Source organism: Perognathus longimembris, chromosome 28 (genome assembly GCF_023159225.1).
Source record: "Perognathus longimembris pacificus isolate PPM17 chromosome 28, ASM2315922v1, whole genome shotgun sequence".
NCBI classification, from domain to species: Eukaryota; Metazoa; Chordata; class Mammalia; order Rodentia; family Heteromyidae; genus Perognathus; species Perognathus longimembris.
Genome location: NC_063188.1, coordinates 21870546 through 21895553, shown reverse-complemented (window position 1 = coordinate 21895553; position 25008 = coordinate 21870546). Strand labels below are relative to the sequence as shown.

The following is a 25008-nucleotide window of genomic DNA, read 5'->3' as shown; positions in this document are numbered from 1 at the left end:
CAGGAATGATTTACCTTCTCTACTTTGTCATCATCTTTCTCCTTTTCTTTTTCTCTCTCATCCATTTTTTCAGAAGACAATACAACCATGTTAAGTTTTCTAACAATTTGCTTAGCTTCCACAATTTCTCGTTTATGTTCATCCATAATGCAACTATCAGCTGGAAGAAGCTAAAAAGGATTCATTAAATTTTAATAAAGCAGCTAATATAAACTACTTTCTTATTCAAAAATCAAAAGCTATTTTCAACTGATACTGCTTAAATAAGTCTAGCCTACTTGTGACTATAATTTTCCTCTAAATAAATGTCACTCGGCTATTATTATTTAAGATTTTGAAAACATTTTAAAATCAGGTAGCAAAGTTCCATATGTTCTTTATATTAAAGGTCCTGAATATCAATGATATTTAGTACTGACTTCATAAATTCACTCAAGAAAATATTTACATGTTCCATTGAATGCACTGGAAATGTCGCTCAAAGGTAGAGTACTTGCCTACCTAATTGCAACGCCTTGTGTTCAATACTCAACATACACACAAATGATATCCAAACCATGTATTTCCCCTTGAAAGTACAGTCAAATTCCAAATCAAAGTACTGCACATGGATTAAGTTTGGAAGGTGATTTACTGAATTACATACATGGATAAACGTGAACCCATCAAATTAAAAAATCTCAAGTAAAAAAATCAGTAACGTTTTATCTTTTCATCAGAATTAAGGTAAAAATGAAATTTCTAGGTTATTAAAAAAGAAGAAACTAATATGTGTTATAGTCCACCCTCCATTGTAAAGAAGGCTCAAGTATCTCAGGTATAGTCCCCCTTGGGTCTGTGACAATTACTGTGAACAGTTCATGTAATAATCCTGACAAAAAGGAAAATTATAATCAATACACTATTACTTAATTTCTGCTAGGAACAATGGTGAGCTACAACGTAAGTGTTTCTATCCAGTAGAAATGGATAATCTAGCCTGGCACTGGTGGCTCACACACCTGTAATCCTAGCTACTCAAGAGGCTGATATCTGAGAATCACAGTTCAAAGCCAGCCCAGGCAGAAAAGTCTGTGAGATTCTTATCTCCAATAAACAACCAGAAAACCAGAAGTGGAGCTGTGGCTCTAAATGGTAGAACACTGGCCTTGAGCACCCAGGCCCTGAGTACAAGCCCCATGACCAACCAAAAAAAGAAAAAGAAAGAAAGAAAAGCATAATCTATTTCAGTAGGTAAGATTAAACTAATTAAACCATCAGTAAAGACTATTCTATCAGGGCTGAGAACGTAGCTTAGTGGTAGAGTGCTTATGTAACATGCACGAAGCCCTGGGTTTGATTCTTTTGGTGTTGTGGCTCAAAGGGTAGAGTGCTAGCCTTGAGCAAAAGAATCTCAGGGACAGTGCCTAGACACTCAGTTCAAACCCCAGGACTGGGGAAAAAATATAATACACTAGCTGCTGGTAGCTCACGCCTCTTATCCTAGCTACTCAGGAAGCTGGGATCTAAGGATCATGGTTCAAAGCCAATCTGGGAAAGAAAGTCCATAGATTCTTGTCTCCAAGTAATCAGCAGAAAAGTGGCACTGTGGCTCAAAGTAGTAGAGCACTAGCCTTGAGCAAAAGAGCTCAGCGACAGTGTTCAGGGCCTTGAGTTCAAACCCCACACCAAAAAAAAAAAAAATACAGTAGCCTTCAGCAGAAAAGCTCAGAGACAGTGCAGAGGACCAGTGTACAGCTAAAAATTTGGATTTTCTCCCATAAGACATGCCCTGCTGATGATTAAAGTAACGTGAACTTTTTAATTCAACCTTAAATCTACAACTGGTCAAATAATTAACTCACTTTACAAAGTAAACAGAGTAATCATGTAATGTGGTTTCATAAACTAAGTATTGAGCAACTAGAATCAATCGTGCTCCCTACTCCTCTTCCAAGCCCTGGGATGGAAAACCAAATATTCTTCACAGCCCAGTTAACTTACATGAACGTAAAGATCATCTAAATCAATAAGATTAAATTGTAGAAGTACAGCTGCAACTCTGTATAAAGATGACGGAGTTTCACCACTTGGTTCCTTGAAAGACAAAAGAATAATTTCTACTTAGAGTATCAATTAAAATCATATCCTTACTTCCAAAAATTAAGAACAATTACATATAACTCAAGCATATACTTAAATGTTCTTATCAAAATTAAACCAGTATTTAGCATCTAAATTCAAGACAAAAATGGTTATGTCAGCATCCCTTTCCACATTGAAAATCCTGATTATCACAAAGAAACCAATTCTGAAAATGGACACCTTTTTAAGAAACACTTTTTATTGTTGTTATAAAGGCTAAATTGTACAGAGGGCTTAGTTATAGACACCTTTTAAAAGTACATTCATATTGGCGTAAAGGATAGTATTAATACTAGTCTCTCTGTTTTTTTATATGTGTTTTCTTCACTTGTTTTTTCAAGTAATTCTCCATGAAGATGAAGACAGATATGAAATGATAAAAGTGGAGGTGCAAAACCATGACTTTGCTTTATGCATTTTCCTTATACCTTTATTTCTTGAAGTTCATGCTACACTAATTTCCCTTTTTAAATAAGTGTCTATACACATTCAGATAGCTAAACAGACATTTTATTTTTTTAAAAAAATTTTGCGGCAGTCCTGAGGGCTTGAACTCGGGGCCTGGGCACTGTCCCTAAGTTTGTTGCTCAAGGCAAGTGCTCTAACCACTTGAGCCACAACTCTCTCTACTTCCAACTTTTTGGTAGTTTGTTAGAAGTAAGAGCCTCATGGACTTTCCGGCCCAGGCTGGCTTTGAACAGTGATCCTCAGATCTCAGCCTTCTGAGTAGCTGGGATTACATGTATGAGCTACCAGCTTCTGGTTAGATCGACATTGTAAACTACAGAATACCAAAACTAATTCTAGTCTAGACATGAGGGCCGTACAGAAAAACAAGGATCTATCAATTTTCAGGCTAAGTTTTAAACTGTTGGGGTCAGTGAGAAAAAAATTCAGAAACATCTAAGTGGTCAAATGCAAACAAAAATTAACACTTGTACTATGTTCTTATTTTGCTCAACACTGAACATAAAACCTTGTCTTAAGGCTCATTCCACAACTGTGATGGACATTATGAACAAAAATAGGAAGCTCTACAAACTAGATACTTATTCACTATGTTTTGGGGTTTTATTTGCTCAGTAGGGCAAGTCTAACAAACTCCCTCACTACATGAGAGGCAGAGATGGTGTAGATCATGCTTCCAAAGCAACACAGACAAATGCAGTCTGAGTCCAGTCAAAAACAAGAGGCTTTAAGAGTAACAATAAGGGGCTGGGAATATGGCCTAGTGGTAGAGTGCTCACCTCATATACATGAAGCCCTGGGTTCCATTCCTCAGCACCACATACATAGAAAAAGCCAGAAGTGGCGCTGTGGCTCAAGTGGTAGAGTGCTAGCCTTGAGCAAAAGGAAGCCAAGGACAGTGCTCAGGCCCTGAAGTCTAAGCCACAGGACTGGCACCAAAAAAAAAAAAAAAAAAAGAAGAAGAAGAAGAAAAAAGAAATGTACTCTTTACCTGACTCATGTAACTGTAACCCCTCTGCACATCGCCTTTATAATAATAAAAAATGGTTAAAAGCCAAATATCATATGTGTTTGTTCATTTGTTCATTTGTAGAAGCCAACTCTCAGCTTTTGTTTATCTAGGAATTACTTAATTACTGCAAAGATAATGGGGTGTTGTTTTTTTGTTGCCAGTCCAATGGTTCTTTGCTTAGGGGATGGAGTGGGGCAACAGAGCTCAAAAGTTCCCTACTAAAGCATTTTCAGTGATATCTTGTTGGCATCTATGGAACCTTGAGTTATTACCTTTTATTTCTGACTAGCAATTGATTTTAGACTCACTATCAAACACCTTTGGACCCTACTCCCTTTCCTCTCTTCTCTTTTTTTCTCCTCTTTTTTTCTCTCCTCCCCCTCTCTCATTCTTCCTCTCTGTGAAATGAGAGTTTTCCCGTGTTTTATAGGCTGGTGCTCATCTTGTTCACCTCCTAAACCCAACTACCTCTCAAGAAGCTGGGGTTACAAGTACACCCAACTCATACCTTTCTTAACTTCTGGATATCTTCATATACATACAGGCCTTTCAGTTTCTTGAACACTTTTCTTTCAAAAAATCATCTCCTTGACACTATCCTAGTCATTTGCTCTATATCCTAAACTTTACTATTACCAAAAGCTACAACTTTTACGTAATGCCAATATCATCTTTCCAGCCACAAGTGTACAAATATATTCTAGTTGTCTCTTCCACTAAAGTCAACACCCTCTAAAATGCCTCATCCCCTCTTTTCTCAGGTAATTTTGATTTGAATTTCTGTGAAAAAATAGCTAATTGCTGAGCTTCTACAAACTCCCATAATCACATTTAACAATAACTTAACTGTACCTACATATGATACCTTCATAACTACTACAGTTGAAGTCTCTGCTCCTAGAGTCAGTCCGTCTATTATAGCACTAAATCCCATTCTTTCTATCTTCCAATTCGCTCCTTTCTCTCCTACTATCACCAGTTTTCCCCTTTCTGCTCAATCATTCCTATCAGCAGACAAATCTATTCTCTCTCCTGGTAGGTATTACAAAAAGGACTTCCTCAAGTTCACTTCACCTCCCATCTACCAACTCATTTGTCTACAACAGAGCTGTTGATTCTCCCTGTCTCCAATTCAACTGTTTCTATTCTGTTAAATATAATAAATTTTACCAAAATAGTTTTTCTTCTTAACATAACTGCATTCATCAAGTTTCAGACTTAAATGATAGGTGAAGCAGAGCACAAGCAGCTCATGTATACAACACTAGCCACCAAGAGAACTAAGATCAGATCTCAGTTTGAAGCCAGCCCAGACAGTTATCTGAGGGTATATATCCCATTAACCTACATAATGCTGGACTGGAGGCATGGCTCAAACAGTACAAGCCCAGCTGTGAGCAAAAAAGCTGAATGTGAATGCAAATCTCTGAGTTCAAGCCCTAATACTGGCACAAAAAAACATCTGACAAAGTTGATCTTTTCTTCCTCCTTTTAGCTTCCAAAATGCCACATTCTACTTGAGTCTTACTTATGTATTATTGTGCCTTCTCCACCTTTCCCCCCGTTTCCTGAGACAAGGCTTCACGAACCTCAAACTCGTGATTCTCCTGGCTCAGCAGTGCTGGGACTATGCCACCACATCCAGCTCTTCTCTTTCTTCCTGATTCTCTTCTTCTGCCATATGCCGTTAATACTGAAGTATGTTTGGAATCTGTCCTTGGTTCTTTTATCTCCCTATTACAAATCTGTGGTAGTTTCACCTCCTGAGTGGTACTTATATGCTCTTGATAAGGCACATTTCTATTTAGAGTCTAGTCCTTTGTCCTTAACATCAAATTCATATATCCAGCTATTTACTCAGATCTAGTTACCAGACTCATATATCAGTTATTTATACTTGGATATCTAACAGATATCTCAAACATAACATAACACAATTGAGTTCTAAATTCCTGCCTCCAACATAAGAATCTACTGCACCTGAAAGTCTTCCTATCTCAGTTGCTAATAATACCAACATTTTAGCTTATCAATCCAAAAATTTTCTAAACATTCCTTAATTCAACTTTCTCAGTCTCTATTTGACCCATCAGCAAGCACCGGGAATACCTTCAAAATGCATTCATAATATCATCAACATATACTGGACACAAATATGTACAGGTGCTCACATACTTGCATTCTCATTCATTCTTATTCTTCTGCCTTCCTCATCTGTTCCACCAGTCCCTGTCACTACTCAAGTCACAATTAAGGGTTTCTACTAAAGAACCATTTCATTCTGAGAACTGGTAATTAAATAAGAAAATTAAAGCAGTTGTTTGGACTTTCTAGTAGGCACTGCATTTCAGGGAAACCAAGTGACTTTAGTTGATAATAGATAACTCTTCTTTGTTAAAGAAATAGACTAATAGGGAGCATGATAAAATTTATATGTCAACAACTAAAAACACTTAATGAAAAAAACTAGCTCAAGTAAGCATTAATCTATAGATTCTAAATTATTCAAGTTAAGGTGGATGATATAGCAGACATTTATATTGTGTCAAGGTATCAATCTACAGATACCTTGCTACTGATGAACACTGCATAATGAAGAATCACATTATCAGTGACTTACTGAACCATTTAAATACAGATATTATACAATATGAAATATGCATCATAACTTTCAAGTACTTAATTACACAAATTAGACAATCCAAAAGGTACAATCTTCTAAAGAATGGTTTCATCAACAAGTCAAGATCATTAAAAGTACACATGACTATTCTGAATTAAAAGAGACTGAAATATCTTATGCTATCTGTCATTTGGGGATCATCTTGCGTGTGTTTGTCTGTGTGTGTGTGCCTCTGTGTGTGTGTCTGTGTGTGTGTGTCTGTGTCGGTCCAGGATCTTGAACTCAGGACCAGGGGACTGTTCCTGAAACTGTGGGCTCAAGGCTAATAATATAATACTCTACTACTTGAGCCCCAGATCCACTTCAGCCTTTTGGAGGCTACTTGAGGATAAGACTGTGAGGCTTTCTTGTCCAGGCTGGCTTCAAACAGAGATCCTCAGATCTCAACCTCCTGAGTAGCTTAGATTATAAGGTGTGAGGCACCCGTGCCCGACTAGGATCATCATTTGAACAGAGTAGTTGTGAACTAATAAATACTATCAAATATACTATAAATATTATAAAATCTAGTTTTCTTATATGACAGCAGCTTAGTTTGGTATGAAATTGACATCAAGGTTATATAAAATAATGTCCTTACTTAAAGCAGAAGAAGGAAAGAAATGGTTTTCTCTGCCAAGGACCTGTTGGGTATTTGCAACATGATTTGAAATTCAGAGAAAATTATCAATAAAAACAGCTTTGGAGGGGCTGGGGATATAGCCTAGCAGCAAGAGTGCCTGCCTCGGATACACGAGGCCCTAGGTTCGATTCCCCAGCACCACATATACAGAAAACGGCCAGAAGCGGCGCTGTGGCTCAAGTGGCAGAGTGCTAGCCTTGAGCGGGAAGAAGCCAGGGACAGTGCTCAGGCCCTGAGTCCAAGGCCCAGGACTGGCAAAAAAAAAAAAAAAACAGCTTTGGTCAGCCAAGAAGAAGCACACATATCTATCCCATCATATATGAAATGTTTTGCAGGCATGGCAAGAAATTTTCCTTACTTTTCTTTTTGTTTGTTTGTTTGTTTCTCTGAGATCAGATAAGATCAAGCTTGTTTGCTGGGATCTACCTGGACTGTCTTTGAACATTGATCCTCAGATCTCAGCCTTCTGAATAACTCGGGTTATAGGCCCAAACCACCAGCACCTAGCATCCCTGTTCTAAATAATATCAACTTCAATATTAAGGAGAAACCTTCACAATATAAATATTATCGACAGCATGACTATGTATTAGTAAACTTAATTCTAGGTTACAAAGTTACAGTCAAATATATCACTTGTTCTTTTCTATATGAGAGACATAATGAAAAACTAAGAGAACATCAATCTCCTACCAGAAACCCTCCATATAACAAGTTAAAGACCCTGCTCTAACCCTATGTGATCTAACCCCCATCATCTCTGAGTTAACCTCCTGTCATCCCACTCATCCTTCTTATCTAGCCATATTGGTCTCTGTATTATTCTCCAATATATCAAGCAGGATCATATTTTAAGACCATAGTACTAGCTATTCCTTTTGTCTGAGTCTGTTCAATAGATATCTGCAGTATACATTCCCACATCCTCCATGTCTTTGCTTAAACCATAGTTTTTAATTGTTTAATACTTTGTTTTAATTGTTTAATACTGCAATCTATAAGTCCAGCACACTCATCCTCCTTATCCTACTGCACATTTTCCCATGTTGGTGATCACTTCCTATGGCATATTTCATTTTAGAATGTAAAAAGGAAGCTGGGTGCTAGTGGCTTATACCTGTAATTCTAGCTATTCAGGATGATGAGTCTTTAGATTGAGGGTCAGAGCCAGCCCAAGCAGACAAATCCAAGAGACTATCATCTCCAATTAATCTAAGTGTGCTCAAGTGGTAGAGGGCAGGTCGTGAATCAAGGCAAGAAGGCAATGATTTGTATGTATTATGTATGTAGCTCTACCACCGTGAACAGTTCTATCTTACACATAAGAGGTAATCAATATAACAAAAATTTGGAGTTTAATAGAGCCTAAACATTATACACAATTACTATTACTTTGTTTTAAATCCAGAAATCAAAGGTTTATGAGATCTTATCCTTTTTTTTTTTTGCCAGTCCTGGGCCTTGGACTCAGGGCCTGAGTACTGTCCCTGGCTTCTTTTTGCTCAAGGCTAGCACCCTGCCACTTGAGCCACAGCGCCACTTCTGGCCGTTTTCTGTATACGTGGTGCTGGGGAATTGAACCCAGGGCCTCATGTATAGGAGGCAAGCACTCTTGCCACTAGGCCAGCCCTCTTATCCTTCTTTCTTGTGGCAAGGTTAACTCCAGCCAAGTTTGTCTTTTAGTACACTAACACTTTCTAGTAATTCTTTCTTCCTGTTCTCTCTCATGTTGTACTCAAGTTCTCCTTAAATTATTGTAATTATCTCTTTTAGAGTAATAGAGATGGACCTGCCTTCCTCTCAAAAATAGTCATGTCATTTAAAACATTCACAACAGTAGATCACAGGTTGATACTAAAACAAAATCACTATCAACATTATAGGAATAGTTAGTTCTGCCTAGAGGAATAGCATTAAGTGAAGTTAAACAATTACAAATTGGTGAAAATGAGGTTTATGGGGGGAGAAGAGGGAATAAATATTTTCAGGCAGTAATGTAAATGAGGATGACCTATACACAAAGTTGACATACATGCTTAGGATAAGGTCATAGATATCCCTTAGGTTATATCCCATATACAGTTCTTAATTTTCATAACATTCCTTTCTAGACCACAAACAATCTAAAAATCTCTGACAATTCTTCCTCTACTCAGAGGCCCTTAACACTACAGAATCTGACAGTATACTAAGACACCTCTGACAACAGAAACAAGGAAATATTATAAAAGCCACTCCTTCCAATGACAGGTTATTTCTAAATCAAGCTGTTTGTGTATTTGTGTGTGTATTGGGCTTTTGTTGTTTTGAATTTTTTTGGTACTGACATTTGCATTCAGAACCTCATTCTTGGTAGGCAGTGCTCTTATCACTTGAGCCACACCCCCAGCCCTTTTATGCTTTATTTTTTGGATAAAGTCTCACTTTTTTGCCTGGGGCCGGCCTCGGACTGCTATTCTCCCACCTATGCTTCTCTCATAGCTGAATTACAGGCATGTGCCACCATGCCCAGCTTATTTGTTGAGTGGAGTGACGATAACTTCTTGCCCAGGAACTTCAATCCTCCTGATTTCCGCCTCCCGTGGTGTGCCACCACGCCTTGGACATAAATCAAGTATTTTGGGATCTTTCTTATATAAGAAAATTCCCATAATCTACAAAAAAGGATTATTCAAATATTGTCAAACTGTCCATGTATACTTTAATTCATCAGCTCACAAGATTATTACATTATGAAGAATATGTTTACATAAAGATTTCTATTTTTTAAGATTTTCAATTTAAAAAAATAGCAATCCAATAACTTGATGCTATACAGTTAAGTCATCATATTCACTGTGATATGCTCTGAAATCTACAGCCCTAATCTAAATTCTAATTAGTCATGGGACAAATTAAATTTTGGCTGCCATTGGAATTCAACAGTTTATTTCATGTTCTCAAGCTCAAGGCAATCGTGGTACCTCTTAAAATCTAAAGGAACATTTGAATCTGTTTCTGTCTATCTTAGTGACTTGCAGGCTTCCCATTCGTTTATAGGTATATAATATAAATATTGGCTATTTACATCATAACATCTTCATTCTCACACTGTTTATAGTAAATTCTCAACAAAGCCAGGATTAGTGTGGCTCAAGCCTGTAATCTCAGCTACTTGGGAGGCAGAGACCAAGATGCTTGCAATTGGAGGATACCCCAGGAAAAAAACCTAACAAGATGTCATCTCAAACAGTTAACCAGACATGACAGCACCCATCTATGATACCACCTACAAAGGAACCCATAGGGAAGAGGATTGAAGTGTGAACCAACCCTGACCAAATTACAAGTCCCTATCTGAAAAATAACTAAAGCCGAAGAGGGTGTGGGGGGAGGTGTGGCTCAAGTGGTAGAACTCCTGCCTAGCAAGCAGAAGGCCTCGAGTTCAAATGCCAGTACCACCAAAAAAAGAAAGAAAAACTTTCAATTAATTCCTAATAATGCTTTAAGGGACAGGCTAAAAAAAAAGTTATGTTTTCCCTGATCTCCTAAGGCAAAATTTAAGTATGCTTTCATATTATTGAAGCTATTAATATAGAACTTAACATATTGTTCGCTCTCCAAGTTACCTATCTTATCTGCTACAACGTCTGAATTGAATACCACTCATTTATAACCAAACCTCAACTAAATTATACACATAAAATTATGAAGTTAGCCTATACATATATTTTTACCTGATAAAACTTGAATTTGAACCCAAGAATATGACACAGTGTTTGCGGTTCACACATACTCATGTAAGATTCTAATAAAGATATAAAGAAGTCATCGTGTTCTGGCCTGCATTCAAATACTTCTAAAATGACATCCAGTACTCTATTGGGATCCAGATTGAAGCATCCTGTAACAGATGAAATATACACATGGTTCAAAGGTTATTATGTCATTTCTAGTAAGGCCACTAGCTTTTAGCAATAACCTAAATAACAGGATTTTGTTAACTTAGTAACTTCTTTTTAAAGTTGGCTTCCCCTCTTCAGACAAAACATTTCTACACATGAAAATGTAACTAGACCAAGATCTTAAAATAGGCAAACAAAGGGTTGAAACCCAACACCTGTGACAGTACTTAAGTAATTTTCTTCTACATTGTAGCCCTGCCTCATCAGTTCTTTGTTACTCAGGCAAATGCAAGAGATTGACACCATTAATTGTTAGCAAACTATGAAAATCAAACAATGTATTTCACAAGTCAGACAAATAAAGTATTTACCAATTTGTTTTAGGCAGAGGGGTTTGGAATGTTAATCAACAAAAGTTTAGGTTCATGAAACTGGGCCACTGTCATTTTTAGAATCAATAGTTTACTTTATCTTACATGTATAACACAGTTGCAAAATATAGGCATCATAGGTAAAGGAGGTAGAAAGAGAAAGAAATACTGACTGTGCACTGTTAATTATCCATGTTAATCTCCTATGGTGAACTAAAAAGAGCCAATCAAACATGGACTTGGAAAACTTCAAGCTGTCATTCTATATATTAGTAACTCTATATGCATTTTTCTTCAGCTGTTACCATGATATTGTGTACAGTCACTTCAGATGTACATTTTAATTATAGAACTCAAATATTTGTACCAAAAATAGAAAAATAATTTAACTCATAGAGGTAATTCTATGCCCTATTTCTCTCAAAACACATTCATGAGCCGGGTACCAATAGTTCCAACCTACAACTAGGAGGCTGAGATCTGAGAATCATGGTTCGAAGCCAGCCCAGCAGCTAAGTCCAATTAACCAGCAAAAAGCTCAAAGTAGAAATGTAGTTCAGGTGGGAGAGCCTTATGCAAAAAAAAAAAAAATATATATATATATATATATATATATATATATATAAGTGCCCAGGCCCTCAGTTCAAACCCCAGATCCTGCACCAAAATATACATGTGTATTCTTATGTGTATGTTTGTGTATTCTTATGATGTATATTTGTTCCCTTAAGTTCACATCTATTCCAATATGCCATGTATCAAACAGAATGGAATTTTAAGCAATCTATGTACTATTCATTAGATCTAACACCTCAGTACAAGGCAACCATTTCACTGAGACAGAAAGTAAACATCTTCTTTCATTGTGTTTTTGTTTCTTTGACAGCCTAGGGCTTGAACTCAGGGCCTGGGCACTATCCCTGAACCAATTTGTGATCACACCTAGCACTCAGTACTAACTGAGCCACGGAGCGATTTCTTGTTTTACAGTGATTGACTGGAGATAATTCTCACAGACTTTCCTGTCCAGGTTGGCTTTGAATCGCAATCCTCGGATCACAACTTCTTGAGTAGTCAGGATTACAGGCATGACCCACCAGCGCCCAGCAAACACCTACTTTTTTTAATTGATTCTTTACTGTTGTTGTTGTTATTATTATTATTATTATTGCCAGTCCTGGGGATTGAACACAGGGCCTAGCGACTGTCCCTGGCTTCTTTTTGCTCAAAGCTAGCACTCTACCACTTGAGCCACAGTGCCACCTCTCGACTTTTCTGTATATGTGGTGCTGAGGAATCGAACCCATGGCTTTAAGTATGCTAGGCAAGCACTCTACCATTAGGCTACATTCCCAGCCCCCAAACACCTACTATTAATGCTAGGGGAAAAAAAAAACAATAGTGTTCAACTAAGGAACATGTGTGAAATTTAAACACTTGTACCTTATGGATGGCTTAGAAGATTTTTCAAAGAAAATTTATAAGCTGGTAGCTATTCCCACTTGAACACTTCTGTAAAAGGCTTTCAATAGTTGCATCTATTAACTTTATTCAATGTCAAGATTTAGGAATCAAAAAACGAAATATGTCAAATACAAGTATTATTCCCACATTTTATATGACTCTAATAATACATTTTCTTCCATTAGTCAAACTAAGTAAAACAAGGAAAAATGCACTGATATCTTACCAAAAAAGAGCTCCAAATTTTCATAAATGCTTCAAAAAAGATATATCCCCTAAAGTTCTGGGAGAAAAACCTTCTAAATATTTTGCCTCCTGATGTGCTCACAAACATAAAAACAACTCCAAAACAACAAATGGAATCCTTAAATACTGATGGAAATATAAAGTTAAAAAAAACTATCAGCCCTTTGCCTGACCTTTTTAAATGTCTCTTTTAACAGGATAACATCCTTCACACAGGACGCCACCTGGGAACTTGCAGTTCAAGGCCATCCTCTTACTACAGGCAACTGGAGGCTTCACTTACACTGCTCTGCCCAGCACAGATCTGAATCCTGAAGACTCCAGCCCGTGTTTCCATGATGTGCCCAAGCTGCAGGAGGTAGCCAGAGGAAACCATGACACCCATTGGCCCTGATAACCATTCTCATGCAAATGATGAGGACTTTTACCAACCAAACTGTCAAATACTTCTCTGGACAGTACCAGGCAAATTGGGGACCCCTGACTATTTCACCCCTTTACAGCAGGAAGTAGCTCCAGAAGAAACAACCTTCACCCATACTTCTCACCTGGTACCCCTCCCCTGTTATTAATAAACAACAAATGGGGGAATGTTAGCATTTCCCCAGCCTCAGGTCCTCAGCTCCTCCCACTAGCCCCCAGATCCACCAATACCTAATGAGCCACTCCTACTCACTACCTACCTACTTCCCCTTTGACCCCAGAGACAGAAGCTGCCACCTGGATATGGTGAGGACATCATGTAGTTCCCTCTCCCAGCTCCCTCTCCCGTGGGAACTATGGCCCCACTAATAAACCTCCTTATGAACCTTAAAGAAAAACTACCTGGGGATGGGAATATGGCCTAGTGGCAAGAGTGCTTGCCTCGTATACATGAAGCCTTGGGTTCAATTCCTTGGCACCACATATATAGAAAAAGCCAGAAGTGGTGCTGTGGCTCAATTGGCCAAGTGCTAGCCTTGAACAAAAAGAAGCCAGGGACAGTGCTCAGGCCCTGAGTTCAAGCCCCAGGACTGGCAAAAAAAAACCTACCTCGGGGGTTGGGAATGTGTCTTAGCAGTATAGTGCTTGTCTAGCGTGCATGAAGCCCTGGGTTCGAATCCTCAGCACCAAATAAAAAGAAAAGGCCAGAAATGGTTCTGTGGCTCAAGAGGTAGAGTGCTAGCCTTGAGCAAAAAGAAGCCAGAGACAGTGCTCAGGCCCTGAGTCCAAGGCCCAGGACTGGCAACAAAAACAAAAACATAAAGCAAAACAAACAAACAAAAAAAAAAAAAAAAAAACAGGACCAAAGTATCCCCAAGATTCAGCATCTTATTACTCCACACATCCTGCCACACAAACGATGCCACATTGCTCTAAAGAAACAATGTACTAAGACAAACAAGGAGGAGGCTGCAGAATATACTAAGCATTTAGCTAAAAGAAGGAAGAAAGCCAAAGAAAATGGCAGGAACAGATCACCAGAGACAAGGGTATCCTCTCTAAAAGCTTCTATGTCTAAGTCTGAGTCCAGTCAAAAACAAGAGGTTTTAAGAGTAACAAATAAGGGCTGGGAATATGGCCTAGTGGCAAGAGTGCCTGCCCTGTATACATGAAGCACTGGGTTCGATTCCTTAGCACCACATAAACAGAAAAGGCCAGAAGTGCATGCTGTGGCTCAAGAGGCAGAGTGCTAGCCTTGAGGAAAAAGAATCCAGGGACAATGCACAGGACCTGAGTTCAAACCCCAGGACTGGCACCAAAAAGAAAGCAACCAACCAACCAACCAACCAGGACAGAGAATGTGGCTTAATGGTAGAATGCTTGCCTAGCATGCATGAAGCCCTGGGTTTGTTCCTCAGTACCACATAAACAGAAAAGGCTAGAAGTCAGTGTGGTGGTGGCTCAAGTGGTGGAGTGCTAGCCTTGAGCAAAAGAATCACAGAAACAGTGCCCAGGCCCTGAGTTGAAGCCCCAGGACCGGGGGGGGGGGGGGGGGAGGGGGAACCAAATTAGAATTTTGGGAAATTATTTTTAAACCTAAGCTTCAAACACTGGCTTTAACATTTTAAGTCATGGCTATGCTACCTCATACACAGTTAAGACTCTACTAACAATCAGTAAGTTTGAATACTGAAAAAAATTCTAATGACAGCTGTGACAGAACATAGACACTCTGTGTTCAAGCATCTTAGAAGGGCTTTTGTCTACCAGAAGCAGCAATAAGACATGTGATCTTGAAAGTGATCATAAGCCAAGCCTAGCTTCCTACCTCTAATACCAGTTGTGTTACAAAATGAAACACACACATACATACATACATACATACACACACACACACACACACACACACACGTACATACCCACAATACCCTTTTGCCTTTGGAAAAATAGAAAACTACACTAGAAGGGAGCAGGTGGAAAAACAAATAACAAAGCCCTAACAACCAGTTCCTTCATTCTCATAGTAGAGGGTGAAAAAATTATTTCTAACTAACATATAACGAAAATTTTCAACAAAGAAAAACTTCAGTTAAAGGTCTGTAATCCGGGCTGGGGATATGGCCTAGTGGCAAGAGTGCTCGCCTCGTATACAGGAGGTACTAGGTTCAATTCCAGCACCACATATACAGAAAATGGCCAGAAGTGGCACTGTGGCTCAAGTGGCAGAGTGCTAGCCTTGAGCAAAAACAAGCCAGGGACAGTGCTCAGGCCCTGAGTCCAAACCCAGAACTGGCCAAAAAAAACCAAAAAAACAAAAAAAAAACACAAAGGTCTGTAATCCTAGGTAATCAGGAGGGTGAGGTCCAGACAATTGAGATTCAAAAGCCAGCCTGGACAAAAAGTCTTCATTCCATCTCTAAAATAACCTGCAAAAAAACCCAGGCAAGACTCATAGCTCCAGGGGTAGAATACCAGCCTAGCAAACAAGCTGAGCAATCACAAAACCTTGAGTTCAAACTCTTGTCCCAGTAAAAACAGAAAAAAACACCCCGGCACTGGTAGCTCATGCCTGTGATCCTTGCTACTCAGGAGGGTGAGCTCTGAGGATTGCAGTTCAAAGCCAGCCTGGGAATGAAAGTCAAAGAGATTCTTATCTCCAATAAACTATTCAGAAAAGGCCAAAGTGGTATTGTGGATCAAGTGATAGAGTGCTAGCCTTGAAAGCTCAGGGACAGCACCCAGGACGTGAGGTCAAGCCCCAGAAGCGGGGGGGGGGGGGGGGGGGGGGGAGGGGGAGCGTAAAAAAAATGACATGGACCAAAGAATAGTAAAATAAAATGTACTCTCAAAATAATGTAATTAAAGGAATTGGATATCATATATCATTCCAAGAATAAAACTGTTTTGACATTCTTTGCCTTTTTTGGGGGGGGGGGAGTCCTGGGGCTTGGACTCAGGGCCTGGGCACTGTCCCTGGCTTCTATTTGCTCAAGGCTAGCACTCTACCTCTTGAGCCACAGTGCCATTTCTGCCTTTTTCTATATACATGGTGCTGAGGAATAGAACCCAAGGCTTTATGTATGCAAGGCAAGCACTCTACCACTAGGCCATATTCCCAACCCTTGTTTTTTTTATATATATTTTTATTATGTTTAAGTAGTTGTACAAACAGGTTTCATGTCAACATGTTTATGAGTAAAATGCATCTTAATCAATGTTATCTTTCATCATATTCCATCAACTTCTCCAACCCTACCAAGCCCCTCAATTTTCTTAGTTCCTTTGGTCACTTTACAAGCAACCAAGTAAAGCTGTGAAATTGAAAGGACAAAGACTCCTATTTCTACCCTTCCCCAGACCAGTCTACATAAATCCTGAGGCACCAATCAGCAAATTAAGGTCATAAACTCTACTTCTTGAAGGAAAGGTAAGGAATAGAGCCTAAAGCCCTGCCTACCCCACCCCTTCCCCCCAAAAAAATCATGGACCACTAAATCCAAAACTAGGACTAATTGTTTTCACTATCAAAAGCTAAGCACAACTCCGGGAATGAAAACATGTATATTTTTGTTTGTTAGGTTTCTGTTTGTTAAAAAAAAAGCTAAGCTCAAAAAAAAAAAAAAACTCTATGATTAATTTCTAGCCAGAAGTTTTGGTATAGGCCAAAAATCAACAACAGCATGTGCGTTAAACCCACTTGCTCACTCACACCTGTAATCCTAGCTACTCAGGAGGCTAAGATCTGAGGATCATGGTAAGCCCAAGCAGGGGTTGTGTGGCTGATCAGTAGAGTGCTTGCCTAGTATGCACAGAGCCCTGGGTTCAATTCCTCATCACCACATAAACAGAAAAGGCCAGAAGTGGCGCTGTGGCTCAAGTGGTAGAGGGGTAGCCTTGAGCAAAAAGAAGCCAGGGACAGTGCTCAGGCCCTGAATCCAAGCCCCAGGACTGGCAAAAAAAAAAAAAAAAAAGTATGCTCAAGCAGGAAATTTCATGAAACTCTATTTCCACTTAACCACAAAAAGCCAGAAGTGGAACTGTATCTCGTGTGGTAGAGCACCAGCCTTGAGAGAAAAAGCTAAAGGACAGCACCCAGACCCTAAGTTCCAACTCCAGTACTGACACACACAAAAAAGTAAAGGTTTACTAAAACACAGTCACACATGCTTATTTGTATATGGTCTGTGTCTGCTTCCACTCTACAATGACAATTAAGTATGTACAATAAGAACCAAATGACCCACAAAGACAAAACCCATTTACTATCCTACTAGGTTGTTATCCAGAAAAACGGGTGCTTAGGCACTGTCCCTGCGTTTTTGTGTTAAAGGCTAGTACTCTACCATTTGAGCCACAGCTCTCTTCATAGCTTCTTGCTGGCTACTTGAAGCTAAGACTCCTTAGTGCAATGCAAGCATCTTAATGAAAGAAAGGTCTATTTGACAAGTGAATAGATTTACTAATCACTCTTCATTCCTATCTAATTCAGATTTCATAGTAGACTTGCTATCACAAGCACTATTGTACAGCACTAACATTTATACTGCCAGGCTTACTCATGCTTTACATACTCCCTGGCTCTCTAAGAGAATGTAAATATTTTTGTTTCTTTCAGAAACAAGTTCCTTTCAACTAAAGGATAAGTAGGATTTTTCCTGATCACAAAAAGTACCCTAAATTTAAGAACACAAACCATATACCTTCTAAACCATGTATATTTCTGACAATCTCCAGTGAAAGACATGAGACCTATGAGAAATTTGTGTAAAATATTACTCATTAGAATTGCTCCTAAAATAGAAAATAGTGGGAATAAGCAGACAGAAATCCATCTGAAGATGCCATCTGAAAAAGGAAAAAAAACAGGGCTGGGAATGTGGCTTAATGGTAGAGTGCTTGCCTAGCGTGCATGAAGCCCTGGGTTCGATTCCTTATGAACAGAAAAGGCCAGAAGTAGCACTGTGGCTCAAGTGATAGAGTGCCTAGGCCCTGAGTTCAGGCCACAGGACTGGCAAAAACAAAAACAGGGTGCTGTGTCTGAATTGTTCTGGACACAACAGACTAGCCCTAGATGAAGTTTCTATTGAGAGAGAATTTAATGAATTGTAACATTCAAAGATACTCATTGAATTAAAAGTCCTGACCTCAATTTTTCCATCTATTAAAAGTTCTTTTTTCTCAGACCACTGGGGAAAGAAAAAGGTCATCTAGTCAGACAGAAACAAACACTAAGCCTGAGAGAAATAAATTTTCTGAACTTCAACACGTTAGGGAAGACAAGCTAAAAATCACTGTGAACTCTGTAAGAAAATGGACAAATTTATTATTCATTTTCACCTCGTATTTATTTAGCACCTACATACCAGGCACTGAGGACAAAATAATAAGCAATCCAAACAAAAGTGACTATCCTCAAGGACCTTACATTTATGTGGAAAGGGGCTTAAAATAGATCATCACTCAATACAAGAGAGATGATTCCAGGACACACTTGAGGATACCAAAACCCAAAGATGTTCAAGTCCCTTCTGTAACTGGCATAGTATTTTCATATAGATTACACTTTACATCATCTACACCTAAAATCATCTACAGATTACTTATAACACCTAATATACTGTAAGTGCCACATACAGGGCTGATAAGTTCCTTACCTTCTATGTTTGTGGTTACCAAAAATCAAACCAAAGAACAAGGAAGACTGTAATACATACTCTTTTATTTGGGTGCATATGTGAAGTATTAGAGGGAAAGGAATAAAGATTAGACCACTAGCTCTTACTTTGTTATAAATATGCCCCAAAGACAAAGGGAAGAAAAGGAGAAGGTAAGGACAGGAACTCCTAAAATGGAAACAATAAGGCAGAAAATAAGAGTTCTCTCTGTCTCAAAATGTAGGACCACAATACTGTAAAATTTACTTGACATTAGAACAAATATTAACAAACAATACCTGAGATTCCTTCCAGCTTTGGAAAATCAAGATTATTCTTTACAGTCTGTTCTAGTACTGGGGCTTGAATTCAATGCTTGTGTACTGTCTTTTAGCTTTTTTTTGCTCAAGGTTGGCACTCTTACCACTTGAGCCACAGCTCCACTTCTAGCTTCTTGGTGCATAACTAGAGATAAAGAATCTCACAAACTTTCCTGTCCAGACTGGCATTGAACTATAATCCTCAATCTCAACCTCCTAAATAACTAGGATTACAGGCATGAAGCATCAGCACACAACCCAGCTTTAGGTTTCTGTAACTCACTCCTACTGTGCATAGAAATTAACTACTTCCTCCAAATGCTCAATGAAATTTTCTTTTTAAAAAAATGCTACAGGAATGAAACTTTAAAAGTAAATTAACATTTTCCTGTTATAGTTTTGCAGCATTGTGCCACATTTATTTTAAGAGGCAGTTGTAAAGATAAAAATAAAATGAGCTAAAGTATCCAAGTCCCTTGTAAAGGTATTTTTAAAACCAAGTTCAGGACTAGAGACATAGATGAGCAGTGGAGTGCCTGAATAACAATCATCAGGTCCTGAGTTTAGACTTCAGTACTGCCACCTCAAAAATGTTCAAAAGAATACTGCGAAATATATGTAGTTACTTAAACTCAAAAAAATAAAACACACACACAAAAAGAACTAAACAGCACCAGGTTTCAAGAGTTCATTCATTAAAGTTTTCACTTTCTTTTTTTTTTTTTTTTTTTTTTTTTTTTGGCCAGTCCTGGGACTTGGACTCAGGGCCTGAGCACTGTCCCTGGCTTCTTTTTGCTCAAGGCTAGCACTCTGCCACTTGAGTCACAGCGCCACTTCTGGCCATTTTCTATATATGTGGTGCTGGGGAACTGAACCCAGGGCCTCATGTATACGGGGCAAGCACTCTTGCCACTAGGCCATATCTCCAGCCCCCACTTTCATTTTTCTGTCCCCTATAAAAAGATGAAAAAATTGGACCAACTGGCTCACACCTGTAATCCTAGCTACTCAAGAGGCTGATGTCTGAGGATTGCAGTTCAAAGCCAGCCTGGACAGGAAACTCAGTGAGACTCTTACCTCTAATTAACCACTGGGAAACAGGAAGTATCACTATGGCTCAAGTGGTCAAGTGCTAGCCTTGAGCTGAAGAGCTCAGGGACAGCACCCAGGCCCAGAGTTCAAGCCCACAATCGACAAAAAAATTAAAAGATTAAAAAAAAAACCTTAAGAACACAGAAATTTTACAGAACAGGAACTGATATAAACACACAAATGTCATTGATAGCATACTAAAATACAAAGTAGACACATGCTTATTTCATAACTGAAAAAAATTTTCCAATATACTCAATCTGTGTTTATGGATATTCTGTAGGTTAAAAAACTTACTAGGGGAGGCAGGGGGGAAAATGAGGGAGGAGGTAACAAGTTGAACAAGAAATGTACTCACTGCCTCATGTATGAAACTCTAACCCCTCTGTACATCACTTTGACAATAAATACTTAAAAGAAAAAAACTTAGTGACACATCTTATACAAAATATGTTATATCTTACCAATTAAAGACTTGATATTTTCTAAGATTAAATCACTAGTAATATTTCCAGATAAATCTTGTCCCAACTCAGCAATCAGCTTGGCATAACCTTCATTCTCTTCTCTTAACAAATTAAATTTTTGCTGTTTATAGCTGAAATCAGATAAATATCATTAAGTGGATAAGATTAATTTCAGTTAACAAGCCTGCGCAGAGTACTTTTCTCATTGAAAATTTTGGAAGGCAGCTATGCTCACCACAATACCACCAACGCCTCATTGAAAATTTTGATTTGTTTTGTTTTTGTTGCCAGTCCTGGGGTGTGAACTTAGGGCCTGAGCACTGTCCCTGGCTTCTTTTTGCTCAAGGCTAGCACTCTGCCACTTGAGCCACAGCGCCACTTCTGGCCATTTTCTGTATATGTGGTGGCTGGGGAATCGAACCCAGGGCTTCATGTATATGAGGCAAGCACTGCTGCCACTAGGCCATATTCCCAGCCCCTCATTGAAAATTTTGAAACAATCCTAAGAATAACTATTGAAAGTTTACCTCTTTGTGTTATCTTTTCAAACAGAAAACAATACTTACTGCTTTATAAGACAAACCCAATGGTAATTAAAGAAGGAAAATCAGCAACAAGAAAAAATACCAAGGAATAATACCCCACTTCTATCATTGATTATGAATCCTATGCATAAACATACTTGAAAATTATTTTACTGTTAATCCCAAGAACTTAGTATTTTAGCTTTGTATTATCAAAACAAATAGTAATATCATATAAGCAAGACTCAACTGCCATTGTCAATAATCTTTTTTTGTCTTTTTATTTTTGGCCAGTCCTGGGGCTTAAACTCAGGAACTGGGGTCCCTAAGCTTCTCTGTGCTAGTACTCTACCACTTGAGCCACAGCTCCACTTCCAGCTTTTCTGTTTATGTGGTACTGAGGGGTAGAACCCAGGGTACCATGCATGCTAGGCAAGCACTCTATCACTAAGCCACATTCCCAGCCCATCTCAATAAACTTAAGCCGAAAAACACACAAGACATTTGCTAACTGCAAAAAAAAAGTCTTCAAAATGTCTATGGCAACTGCTACCCTTCAAAATGAGAAATAAAACATTCAACTACTTGATTTACAACATAAGCCACATATACTTACAAGAGCTTTGTCTTGATTTTAACTGACTTTTGATTGAATTGCTGTGATTGTTTGATAAGCCCCAATGATTCCAATGTATCTGGATCCAAGCGTTCCTTTAGAACTGTGTCTGAAACTAAATACTAATAAAAAAAATTTAAGTCATTTCTCCTTTAGCACTACAAGTACACATTGACCATGTTAAATATATTGAAGAGAATTTTCCCAATAAAAAATTATATCATCTCTATATACACACACGTGTATATAAGTTTATACATACATGTTTACATATACATGTTTATGATTCTAAAAGACATAGAACTTCAGTTTAACAAAATACTAAAATATGTAATACACTTTTTTAAATTAGGAACTTAACAATATTACTAAAGATTGTGTGGAGGGGGGCTGGGAATGTGGCTTAGTGGTAGAGTACTTGCCTAGCATGCATGAAGTCCTGGGTTTCGATTCTTCAGTGCCACATAAAGAAAAAAAGCCAGAAGTGATGCTGTGGCTCAAGTGGTAGAGTGCTAGCCTTGAGCAAAAGAAGCTCAGAGACAGAGCCCAGGCCCTGAGTTCAAGCCCTAGGACTGGCAAAAAAGAGATTGTGTGTATGTATGTGTATGTTTGTATATGTGTGTATATACATATATGTATATAGAGAGAACACTTACATAATTTGGTAACATGTTTATCTTAGAAATATGTCTAATTTTACAAAACATTCTATTTCAAAATCCAAATCTCACCTTATGATAAAGTCAAGTGAATATCAATATCCTTCTCCATTAACATGTAATTGATTGTAACTTCAAAATTTAGAAGGGGAAAATGTTTTTAAAACTTACCAAACATGCTAATACCAATTGTGTAAAATAGTCTCTCTTGCTTTTTTCTTCTAAACAATTTGTCTCAATATCTATAATGTAACAAAAGAAAAAAGTATATTAATATAGACTCTAGTAGTAAAGGCAAATTCCCCTCTTTAAAACTAATTTTAACAGGGACCTGGTGGCTCACACCTGTAATCCTAGCTACTCAAGAGGCTGAGATCTTAAGATCGAAATTTAATGCTAGGCCAGGAAGAAAAGTCCCTGAGCCTCTTTTTTTTTTGGGGGGGGGGGGGCCAGCCCTGGGGCTTGAACTCAGGGTCTCTGCACTGTCCCTAAGCTTTCTGTGCTCAGGGCTAGCACTCTACCACTTGAGCCACAGTGCCACTTCGTGCTTTTTTCTGTTTATGTGGTCTGAGGTACCAAACCTGGGGCTTCATGCATGCTAGGCAAGCACTCTATCACTAAGCCACATTGTCAGCCCCATCCCTGAGACTCTTACCTCCAACAAACCACTCAGAAAAAGCCAGAAGTGGCACTGTGGCTCAAGTGGTAAGAGCCCTAGCCTTAATCAAAAAGATGCTCAGAGACAGCACCTAGGCCCTGAGTTCAAGCCCCAGAACCAGAAAAGAAAGAAACACTAATTTTTAAATTCCTCATTCTGAATCTCAAAAATAATATGGCATGCCTTCTTTCATAGGTATTTAAATTTCTCTGGATAGTGAAGACTGGCCCTATCACCTATGACATATCTGTACGATGTAAGTTGGTAGTACAGGAGTATACTATAAAAAGGCATTCGTTTAAGTGAAGAAAAGTGGCTTCTAAATGGTCCCCAAATAACAGACATCTTACTACAGCTTTGCTTCAATATACTTTGTACTGCCAACAATAAAAATGAAAAGAGGAGATTTATCATCAAACAAAATATTTTCCTCAAAATGGAATTTTACTCAACCATTAGAGTGATATTATGTCATTCACAGGGAAATGGATGGACCAAGAACAAATCACATTAAGTAAGGTAAGCCAAGGTCAGAGAGACAAACGGTGCATATTTTCTCTCACATATGGAAACTAAATGTTAAAATGAAATTGGACATGGTATTTTATACTGGGCTTTATGTAGTTACAAACAAACAAGCAGACTAAAGGGAAATACACTTAGGCACTTAAGAGGAGAAACCCAAAGATAGAACTCCTCTGAAATCTGTAACTCCTCTGAACATCTAAAGTACTAGTTATCAAAACAAATTCCAAGAAACATGTTTTTGTTACTGTTGTCTTTTAGGGGGGCAAGACGGGGACACAGGAATGGGGGAGGAAATGAGAACACAGGAATGGAGGAAGGAAGTGTGAACAAATGCAGCCCCTGTATTCAATATACACCATGCAAAAAATGAACTATGCAACCTGTGGGCAAGGACAGGAGGGGGAAAATGTGGGAAAGCAAAGAAAGGGATGACATTGTCAAGAAGAATTGCATTCATTACCTGGCTTAAGGAATTGTAACCCCTTTGTACAACTCCTTAAGAAAAACTTTTTTTCCTTTGCCAGTCCTGGGGCTTGGACTCATGGCCTGTGCACTGTCCCTGGCTTCTTTTTGCTCAAGACTAACATTCTACCACTTGAGCCACAGCACCATTTCTGGCTTTTTGTGTTTATGTGGTGCTGAGGAATAGAACCCAGGGCTTCACGCATGCAAGGCAAGCACTCTACCACTAACCCATATCCCCGGCCCCAAAAACAATTAAAAAAAAATTCCTAGTCCTTCCCAACCTTTCCTTCTTGGACAATTGTCATTTCCCATATTTGGCCCCAGTAGCTAAGTCCAAAGTCAGCACAAGTGTGTAAAGCAAGCTTAGGGGGGATGAGATGTAGCTGAAACCCTAGTCTGTTTGAGACCCTGGGTTCAAAGAACAAAAAAGAGGGTGGAGATTCTATAGTGTAATTTATGGGATATAAATTGTAGTATAATCTCAATTTCTCATTATGATTTTTAGTTCAGGGGTATCTTATCAAGTCTTTCCAGAAACTTCCACCAGCTGTTATGCTATTATCTGGTATTCTAGTCCCTGCATAGCCTAGAAATTCAAGGACAATGACGTTAAGGGTTTGAAACCAAAGTGGGCTTATTTACTTATTCGCCCTCTGGGCCCCAAAAGTTCCTAAGATTCCCTAAGATTAGAGTACCTAAGAGAAGATTCATCCTCTGTTCTTAGACAC

General features: G+C 38.6%; 1 protein-coding gene across 3 annotated transcripts in view; it reads right to left on the bottom strand.

The window, feature by feature from the left end:
* Positions 1 to 25008, bottom strand: part of Thoc2 (THO complex 2) — a 104068-nt gene that overhangs the window by 55174 nt on the left and 23886 nt on the right. For all 3 annotated transcript variants that reach the window (XM_048336908.1, XM_048336909.1, XM_048336907.1), the window contains exons 5-10: positions 22801 to 22871; positions 21971 to 22092; positions 20828 to 20961; positions 10626 to 10792; positions 1984 to 2076; positions 15 to 170 (exon numbers count right to left, since the gene is read on the bottom strand). In XM_048336908.1, the coding sequence (XP_048192865.1) occupies positions 15 to 170; positions 1984 to 2076; positions 10626 to 10792; positions 20828 to 20961; positions 21971 to 22092; positions 22801 to 22871 (743 nt within the window). The remainder of the gene's footprint in view (positions 1 to 14; positions 171 to 1983; positions 2077 to 10625; positions 10793 to 20827; positions 20962 to 21970; positions 22093 to 22800; positions 22872 to 25008) is intronic.